The 10,735-nt window shown below is 43.8% G+C and overlaps 1 protein-coding gene across 1 annotated transcript in view; it reads right to left on the bottom strand.

Moving 5' to 3' along the window:
* Nucleotides 1-719, bottom strand: part of LOC119308747 (mediator of RNA polymerase II transcription subunit 14-like) — a 16,013-nt gene extending 15,294 nt beyond the window's left edge. The window contains exon 1 of the mRNA XM_037584888.1: nucleotides 268-719. Coding sequence (XP_037440785.1) covers nucleotides 268-510 — 243 coding nt within the window. The 5' untranslated portion in view covers nucleotides 511-719. The remainder of the gene's footprint in view (nucleotides 1-267) is intronic.
* Nucleotides 720-10,735: the final 10,016 nt, after the last annotated feature.

Consider the following 10,735-nt stretch of genomic DNA (forward strand, 5'->3'; position numbering starts at 1 on the left):
CTTGCTTGAATCCAACGAAAAGAACAAACAAACCTATTTTCGCAGAATAGACTGAGATTGCTGGACGAATAAAGCAAGAAGAAATAGCCGACCAAATGAAGTGCCAATTTGCCCCAACTATGGTAGCAATGTGAGGATACCAACGAAACAGCCCCTAAATTCAGAAGTCTATACCTATTTAATTGACCGCATTTCACTACACTACTGTGGCAATAAGGGTACTGTCTAGGGCAAACAGAAAACGGCCTCATCTCAATCAACAACGACCTGCTGACACCACTTGGCGAGCACATGGAGGCGGAGCATGCGCTGGCGGGTGCGGGCGATGAATTTGAGGAGGTCAATCTTCTTCTCGGAGTCCGACCGCTGCCGCCCGCCATAGGCGCCCTTCCAGTCGGACTCGACCTGCGACTTCTCCACGAGCTCCCGCAGCGCCAGGTACGACTCCTCCGCCGCCCGCCGCACCACGGACCCCAGCTCCACCGTCTGCTGCCCCAGCTCCCCCGCCATCGACGCGGCTAGGGTTTCCGCCTCAGCTTAAGCTCCCGCGACAACGGTTTTGGGAGGAAATCGAGGCCACCGCTGCGGGACGGCGAGGAGGAGGGGGGGCCTTCGGGGTAGGTGGCCGGGCAATACCGCCGGCGACGAATCGGCGGCGGCGGCCCGCGTGGGGTGGGATCGGAGCTTTTCGCTTCAGCGCTGGGTCGGGCCCGAACAGAGCGTGCGCCCACGCCTAGTCGACAAGATCACGATGGGCCAGCGAGGCTGCGCGTATATAGTGGCCGTCGATCGAGGTACTGACGGTTAGATGAAGACAACGCTCAGGACGCAAACCGTCATATGACGCCGCACAGAACGCGTAGACAGCATTGCCGGGAACTTAGGCCCAGTTCTTCTGCCAGAATCCGACGCCTACCCAGCTTCTTCCAGAATTTTTGAGCCTCATTTATTTTAAAATCCTATTTAGTTATGGTTTAAATAGATAGGATTGTAAAACAAATGGAGCTCGAAGATTCTGGGAGAAGCTGGGTAGGGGTCAGATTTTGGGAGAATCCCTAGATTCTGGCAAAAGAACTGGGCCTTAGCATCCGGAGGATCTCATATTAGGTGAGATTTTTTTTGAAAATACAAAATATGTTCGAACATTCAAAAAGAATTGTAGACACACATCAATGTTTGATGTACAATCTTAAAAACATTCAGCTCCTAATTCGACCTATACTAATAGAAACAGAAAAGGCAAAATCAGATGTGAATAGCGTCAAAATACTATTCACCCAAATCTGTCACTATTCACATTCAAATTTCTCTGTTTTGCATCTCCAACTGTACATTGAGTTTTGAGTTGATCTTTTTTGAAGTTGTAGATACACCCCCCGGATATGTTGTCAAATAATTTTAAAATTTTTTGAAATGTCTAAATATGAATCTTTGTGCTTGATCTCATGATCTTTAATGCGAGATCATGTACCAGTCTCCCCGCATTGCTACCATCACACATTGTTGTGGAAATTTATAGCAACGAAATTATTGAATGTAAAACTAAAACACATATGTCCTTCTCTTTTTCTTCTCCTACTTAGAAAAACTTAATGTTTTGTCGTTTGTTTTATCTTTCATCCAACTATCATGTTCCCATAGCTCAAAAAAAAATATCCTCTTCCCACGCCAACAAAACACTCACCCCACCACACATCCGGGTTTTCTTTTACCTTGTCCAGTTTTCCGAATCAAATCGATAAGACAAATGGTGCATATCAATCGCGTGGGTAATCAACGTTCTGTTTGGTAAGCCAATAAATCATGGCAACATATTTACAACAGTCCGAAATTTTACATGCTTCCAAAAATAACTTAACTTCCTGGTATTTCTCATGAACAAGTCACGATGATTTAGTTGCCTATTTTGCAGCTAAAGTGCATTTTTACATTCACACAAGAAATCAAATCTTCCTAAACCAAAGTTCGACATGGGAACATCATACCTTGGTAGCCTCCATGCCACGCGTTGTTGTCAGTGTTAGCTCATCGCCGATGCGCCGCCGCACTGCACTGCCTCACACCTCGACCTGGAACTCTCTGTTTAGTCGCGTGCCACCAACCCTACCATGGCGCAGAGGCCCACAGTCATGCAAGACGGCGCGGGTGCCTGAGCATCACTTCGGCGACTGTCACAAGTCGTTGCGGTCCTCGTGTTGCTCTGCGGTAGATCAAGTTCCATGCGCGTGGTCGCCGGCAAGCCAATAGACCTCGGCGCCACCTCTGTCTGGTTTGATCCGGAAAAAATGAGGAAAATAGTTGCTAGGGTTTCCATTGGGATGGTTTCGTTCCACCCGCGAGAGATCTGGACCGTCCCTTGGATGGGTAATCTTTGCGGAATGCGGACGGCGGGCGGTCCCAAATTGGGCTCAAATCAATAATGGGCTATGTCCCAGGCCATGTAGAAAATTGTCATTATCATTAATGGGATTTTTCGCTACGGGATCAAAAAAAATAGGCTTCAATATGTCGATTTATGTTTTAGGCATTTTTTATTCCAATGCACTTTTTATCGTTTTAGGTTTTATAATAATGTAAATGCACGCTTAATAATTTTAAATAGTCAGTGGATATGTTATCTATAAATGAGTGGTCTTCCTTAGCAACGCACATGCACTCGTCTAGTGAGAATATATATGAGAATAATACTGCATCACATTCTTGGCATATGAATGTGTCACTGTGTGCAAGACACATAGGACAGCAAGGGTCGCGAAGGCCCCTTCACTCATTCATGGAGAGGCGCAACAATGAAGATCAATAACATATGAAAACGTAGAACACACAAGGACCTACCCAGGTTCATGATGCATGGTTGCGTAAAACCCTAGTCCTGCTTTGTGCTTATATGTGGGTAGACAGAGAGCTACAAGCCTTTCTCGAAAAGGGAATTGCTCACTAACACTCTCAGCTATTCAGTGGCTCGGCCCCATTACAGTAACATGATCCTCCTTTTATAGTGCAAGGGGTACCATAGTGGCTACAGTGGTCAATACCTAACTCCGTCAGAGTAGGACAAAATGCATTAAATGACACATGAGGTGATGAGTGTTACTTTTACACTCCTCTAACATGAGTTTAAACCAAAATATTTCATTTAACCCGAGTTATTTGCTTCGATATTGCCACTAATGACTAATGAATGCAAAGGATTCTAAATGTCCGATCTTTATTTTGTTTCCATGGGAAATGGGCTATTTACAGATGAAATTAAGCCAATACATGCAAGGGAGTAAAGTGGAAATAGAGATCAAGTGGAGGTGCACAAGAGGAAACAAAGCAAAAGACGGCCTTCCATACGACTATCCTCGCTCATATGGATGGTCATAGGGCGTGCTAACCGAGGCGTCTGATCCACCTGAACAACCATTATAAAAGGGCCCAACGTCAAATGAGCACCAGAACAAGTCATCGTCATCTTCATAGTAGCATTCTCCATCAACCCTAGCCACTGCCATTTCCCATCTCTATAGCCACAACCTTCATCACCACTATAGTTCTCAACCATCTATCCATATTTGTAATTATGTATCACACACAACATCCATTGTAAGACATATTATCAATCAATCAATCTTCACGATGTGTTCATCGATGAGTTATTAGTGTGATCTGATCTCCATGTGTGAGTAGTTCAGTAAGGTCATGGTTGAGGCAAGGCCTTGCAACCCAATGTAATTGTTGGAGAGGTCGATGGAAGTAGTATGAATTAATGTCCCACATGTGTAGCATAAAGTTGAGTTGTAGTTGTCTCTTGTCTCATTCGCGTTCTTCATTCCTACAGGTACTCTGTAGGATCGGAAGTAGGTCTAGAGGGGTGATTAGACTACTTGACCAAATAAAAAACTAGCATTTTCCCAATTTTAAGTCTTGGCAGATTTTAGCAACTTAACACAAGTCAAGCAATCAACCTACACATGCAATTCTAAGAGTGTAGCAGCGAAAAGTAAAACATTGCATATGAAGGTAAAAGGGAAGGGTTTGGAGAAGGCAAACGCAATGTAGACACATAGATTTTTGGCGTGGTTCCGATAGGTGGTGCTATCGTACATCCACGTTGATGGAGAATTCAACCCACGAAGGGTAAGGTTGTGCGAGTCCACGGAGGGCTCCACCCACGAAGGGTCCACGAAGAAGCAACCTCGTCTATCCCACCATGGCCATCGCCCACGAAGGACTTGCCTCACTTGGGTAGATCTTCACGAAATAGGCGATCTCCTTGCCCTTACAAACTCCTTGGTTCAACTCCACAATCTTGACCGAGCCTCCCAAGTGACACCTAACCAATCTAGGAGACACCACTCTCCAAAAGGTAATAGATGGTGTGTTGATGATGAACTCCTTGCTCTTGTGCTTCAAGTGATAGTCTCCCCAACACTCAACTCTCCCTCACGGATTTGGCTATGGTGGAAAGATGGTTTCAGTGGAAAGCAACATGGGGAAGGCTAGAGATCAAGATTCTTGTGGTTGGATTGGAATGTCTTGGTCTCAACACATGAGTAGGTGGTTCTCTCTCGGAAAATGAGTAGTGGAAGTGTAGGCATGTTCTGATGGCTCTCTCACAAATGGAGAAGGGGGTGGAGGGGTATATATAGCCTCCACACAAAATCTAACCATTACACACATTTGACCCAACTCGGCTAGACCGAATAGATAAACTCGATGAGACCGATTTAGTTCAAAATGTGAATGTTAGGAATCTTGGTGGGACCGACAAGATCAACTCGGTGGGACCAATGTGCTCTGGCTAGGGCAAAACATCATCTCGGTGAGACCGATCGCATGAACTCGGTGAGACCGATTTCAGCAATTTATCAAATAGAGAATTGGTCAAGCAAACTCGATGGGACCGATCGCTCATTCGGTGAGACCGAAATGTTATGAAAAGAAAACAGAGAGTTTGCAGTGCAAACTTGGTGGGACCGATCGCTCATTTCGGTGAGACCGAAATGTTACGAAGGGAAACAGAGAGTTTTCAAAGCCATCTCGATGAGACCGAGAGCCGTATTAGTGAGACCGAATTGATTAGGGTTTCTGGCTATGGCTATGTCAAGTGAACTCGGTGGCGCCGGATAGATCAAATCGGTAGGGTCGAGTTTGACTTTAGGTTTTGGACATATGTGGAAATGAGAAAGTGGTTGAGGGTTTTAGAGCAATATCACTAAGCACTTTGAGCAAGTAGACCATTAAGCAACACCTCATCCCCTTTTAATATTATTGGCTCTCTATGGACTCAATGTGATCTTGGATCACTAAAATGAAAATGAAGAGTCTTGAGCCTTTGCCAATTTTGTCCTTAGCATTTTGAGGGGTCCACATATCTAGTCCATGCGATGCCAATCACTGAACTTTCTGAAACATTTAACTGGAATGACTATTAGTTCAATGAGCTATATGTTGTTATGAATTACCAAAACCACCCGGGGATTAGTTGCACTTTCAACCTCCCCTTTTTTGGTAATTGATGACAACATATAGATCAAAGCTTTGACAAATGATAATATCAATGAAATACATCGTCGCTTTGAGAAGTATGTGATAAGCAAGAGCTCCCCCTAAATTTGTGCATTATTTAAAATTTGCTTTTGAATGCAAATGCATAATCAATTAGGATCATGGGTTACTCTTCCATGTCACATACATATTGGTGGAGCGCTCAAAATGATAAGCTATAAGAAACATGCACTCATCACCAAGGGCAAACATGATTGATCATACACATATCATCAAGCAAGCAAACATTTAAGCATAATATGATCAAACACATGATCCTATAAGTATCTCACACACAAGCACGGATATTGTAGCATGCAAACAATCAAAGCAAAAAAGACCAAAGTAGCAAGACAGGCAACAAAAAGACAGATCTCTCTCTCTCTCTCTCTCTCTCTCTCTCTCTCTCTCTCTCAGCCTAATGATCTATACACTTTCTCCCCCTTTGGCAACAAGTTACCAAAAAGCTTGAATATGCATAGTGCTATTCGGCACTCTAGGCATGATCTCCGGGAGCTTCTGAAGGGTTCTTCTGGCTGGTTGCTCCGGTGTGCGTAGATGGCGTTGAGAGGAGTCCGTCTGCAAAATCTTCAGCTGATGTTTGTGGAGCTAGAGGAGTTGAAACTGGAGGAATCATTGAGGCAGTTGCTGCAGGTGTTGACATTGTTGTCCTGGGATCACTAGCAACTGGCACAGCTGAAGACCTTGGTGCCCTAGGCACTTGCTGAAATGCATCTGTGGTTTGTCCTTCTTCCATTTCCTCAATGTCTTCCTGGATCTTCTCCACAGTTGATTGGATCTCGGTGACCTTCACATCTAGATCATAAATCTTTGCCTCAATGATCCTTTCAAGACTCTCTTGATTTTGAGTCAGGGTGGCCAATCCCTTCTCAATCCTCAAAGTAGCATCAATCAGATAGCTGAGTTAATCATGTTTGGTCTTGAGGATCACATGTGAAGCATCTGGAGCACTAGCTAGCTTTGCTGCTTTCTCTGCCTTTGCTTTCTCTCTCTTCTCCTGGGCTTTTACACATGTTGGATGAGAGGCATCCATGACAACTTCATTATCCTCAAAGTCTGACCTCAGGGGAAGATGCTCTTTGTCAACTAGATATGTCCCTTTCCCCATCTTGGAGTTGATGAGCATCTGAATGCGAGGGGCATATCCACAAGATCTTTTTTGATCAGCTACAGTCCTTTTCACTATTTTAATAATGAGACTCATGACCTTGAACTTCTGTGGCACATCAAACAAATGCATCAAGTTGATAGAATGTCCACGGATCATCCTATGATCTCCTGACTTGGGCAGCAAAGTGTGCCTCAGAATGGTGTTGATGGTTGGTAAGCCAGAGAGAAGATAGTAGATGGATCCAAAATTATGAGTCTCCAAGCCTTATCAGGAATTTCCTGGTACATATGTGCCATGGAATTGTGGTCCTTCCTGGGCTTTGCATACACATCAATATCATCCTCATGTTCAGCAGGGGCATTGATCAACTTGGCCCATTCAGCAATAGAAGACTGGTATCTTGTGCCTTCAGCCATCCAGACTATCTTGCCATCTAGATAGAAGTGTGCAGTGGAGTAGAATTGCATAATCATCTCATCATTCCACTTTGTCAGTTTCTGCCCAACAAATTTGTCCACATCATTCATCCTGAAGCTCTCATGCACTCCAGGGAAGTAATCAGCATTCTCATCTATATACTCCCAGTCAACCCACTTCATATCACAAACTATAGGCTTCTTATCCAACAAGACTGTTTCATAGAAGTCATGTTGTTCCTTGGTGTGGAAACGATAGTCAACAGCAGTCCTTGTCCTCATAACATAAGGATCAGACTGTCTCCACAGTCTTAGACCTGCATCCTTTTTGTCCTTCATGTTTTCAGCAATGGGATGGTTGTCATTATGATCAGGTGTCTTGGGCTTCAGCTTTCTGAGCACTTGATGTTCATCTTCTTCTTGAACTTCATGCACTGGGGCCTTGTTCTTTTCAGCAGCAGAGATATTCCTAGTGGATCTCTTTGGTGCAGATGGCTTTGAAGCTTGAGCAGCAGCAGGCTTGAGGCGGTATTGGGCTTAGATGGAGCATCCCCAGACTTGATAGCATCCCCCATAAGCTTCTGGGTCTTTGCAGGAGATGCAACAAGCTCTTCCTCCTCCTCTTCTTTAGATTCTCTGACCATAGAAGGCTTGCCAATGACTCCGGCTTTAGTTTTCTTGACTCTTTCCTTTCTGTTCTTTCCTCCGGCAGCCTCTTCTTCTCTTGGTTCAAGAGTGAACTCCATAGATTCCTGAGTAGAGGCTCTAGCTTTGGACATGGGAATTCTCTTGGCAGGAGCTTTCTTCATGCCAGGCCTGGTGGAGGCAGCAGTACCAAATTCCTTCTTCACAACTTTATTCTTTGAGGTTACTTCCTCAATTTCAAAATCCTCATCCTCTGAGTCTGATGTTTTCTTCTTCCTTTACCTGACAGTGGCCTTAGGCAGATTGCTTCGAGTGCTTCTGCTTCCTTCATCATAGCTGCTGTTGGAGGGACTAGTGCCCTCACTCAGATTTGCCTGCTCCTCTGACCTGTTCTGACTATCACTATGGTCTGGCATCTTTGAAACTGTCCCTGTGAATAGATAGGTATAGGTAGAGTAGATGAGCATCACAAAGTACAACTATTTTGGTGAAAAGTTAACACAAAAACTTAATTTTAGTTTTCTGCAGAAAAAATTTCGGAGCTACTGATTTGCCCAACTCGGTGACACCGAAGCAACTGCAGTCTAAACATGCGATTTCGGTCAGACCGAGATGCAGTTCGGTGACTCCGAGATGCTAGGGTTTCACAAAGTTAGTGATTTTGGTCGCACCGATTCGTTCGGTTAGACCGAGTAGTACATGTGCAATGGCCTAAGCCAAATCGGTGAGACCGAGACTTTCAAATCGGTCGGTCCGAGATGAATTCGGCGGAAACCTAACCCTAAGTTTTTGCATCAAATCTAATCTAAAGGAAGTTTTAGGTGGATAGATTAATCTCAATCCTGGTAAGAAACTAGGCATTGATCTCTGTGCAAGAATCGGAGTTAAAGAGAGCACAAAGAGATCGAGTATGTACCCTAACTTGGCGACGAACTCGCTACGGCGACAACAGTGGTGGAGACCAGCGGCAGGAGGTCGCTGGCAACGAGGAGATGATCCGGAGACCTGGAGGGGCGGCAGAGCTGGGTAGGCGCGGTTGAGAGTTTGAAGAAATTTTCAAAGTCCAACCTGCGGAGTATATATACCCAGTCACTGTTGGTGTGACCGAGTGGAACGACTCGGTGGCACCGAGATGCAAAACTTTGAGCAGTTACAGCAACTCGGTGTGACCGAACTGTTCTAATTGGTTGCACCGGGTTGAAAACCTAGATCAACCCAATGATTTCGGTGAGACCGAGTATGGTGGATCGGTCTGACCGAGATGCATTAAGAGGTTTTGGAAGTTTAAGCCCTTAACGGATCGGTGGCTCTAAGTGCTCCTCACCCGGTGGGTTCGAATTCAACTTGTTCAAGCTTTGTGATGTAGCATGAATAGAGTTTGAGACGAGAAAAGGCATAGATAGCTAGAGGGGGTTCTTAGGCATTCTTGTCCATCCATTTGGCAAAATAAAAAGCCAAACAATCAAAGCAACAAATGGATGTCCTCGAATTGAGAAAATTATGCAACCAACATGCTCACACAATAAGATTGCAAATGAAATATGTGGCAAAGCATGCACAAACACTCTAGCATCTATCAAGCAATTGGCGATGACTAGGTCATCTATATATGAGTATATTGACTTAGGAGTCAAATGAGAACATTTGATCATAGGTCATACTCATCGTTTAAGCACAAGTGGGGTTACCACTTTTACATAAAGCATTGTTGTGTTCACACCATTAGAGTTGCTTTAGCTCAATTATTAGAGTAAATCTCCCCTAGATGTGATATCCCCTTTTAGAGGGATGAACTAACCTTGGGTTTTGTCGATGATGACTTCATGTAGATGTTGAAGATGTGGATGCTCCATGTTGATGTAGATCATTTGGAGCAATCCATTGGAGTGAGTTGCACTTTCAATACCTACATGGATTAGTCCCACAAGGAACAGACAAGGATATCCATAGACATAGAGTGAAGTACACATAGGCTGATGTCCATGAAAGCATTTGGTTACCTTGTCCCTTGACTTACCAACAAGAGGGTTTATGACTCCTTGAACTAGTGCAAGATGTGGAAGTTGATTGCACTTGTCCTTGCCAATATGAATATGAGTGAAGTATGTTGGCGGAGTCACCCTCAAGAACTTTCTAGTTCTTCTTCTTTGGGATCCATATCAACTTGATGAGAATCCTTGGGGTTGTAGTAGTACTTTATGAAGTAGAACTTGATGTAGTCTTGGGAACCCACTTGACCATTGACTTTGGAGCTTCTTCAAATGCATCAATCTCCTCTTGAAACTTGTCCTTGCCTTTTAGCTTGTGGTCTTGTGGTGGAAGACCATCTTGAGCTTGTGTTCCCTTGAAGGAAGTAGGGTCATACTTCTCTTGTTGAGGAACAAACTTCGTCTTGGGGTATTGATCTTCTTCCCACTCAACTCCATTGGCATTGAAGTTTCGTTCAAAACCAACACCTTGATTCTTCCGGTGCCTTCCTTGCTTGCGTACAATTTCCACAGATTGTTACTTCCGGTGCCTTCCTTGCTTGCGTATAATTCCCTTCAATAAGCTATTTTCTTGCTCAAGTGCAACTTGGCTAAGAGAACCATTAGTGGAATCAAGAGAACTACTAGAAGCAACAATATTAGATTTAGCATGATTATTGTTACTACTAGAAGAAGAATCTTTCTCTTATTGCTAGATTTTACTTGTGTCATGTAAGTAGACAAGAGTAAACACTTGGCAATGTAAGAAGAACTTTTCTTTCGAAGATCATCATTGATTGCTTTTAAGAACCCATGCTCTTGCTCTAAGTTGAGCTTTTCAAAGCGTAGTTTCTCATGAGTTTTTAAAAGTTCTCAATGATCCTCTAAAGTAGTTTCATGAGCTAACTTAAGTGTGTTTAGTTCTTTAGTTAGACGCTCAATCTCCTTCTTATCATTGTCATTCATTTCATCTTGATTAGCATGATTAATAGCAATTTCATCATAGTTTTCATCACTAGCATTGTCAACAAGCAAATTATCAT

The sequence above is a fragment of the Triticum dicoccoides genome, chromosome 5B (assembly GCF_002162155.2).
Source record: "Triticum dicoccoides isolate Atlit2015 ecotype Zavitan chromosome 5B, WEW_v2.0, whole genome shotgun sequence".
Classification (NCBI taxonomy): domain Eukaryota; kingdom Viridiplantae; phylum Streptophyta; class Magnoliopsida; order Poales; family Poaceae; genus Triticum; species Triticum dicoccoides.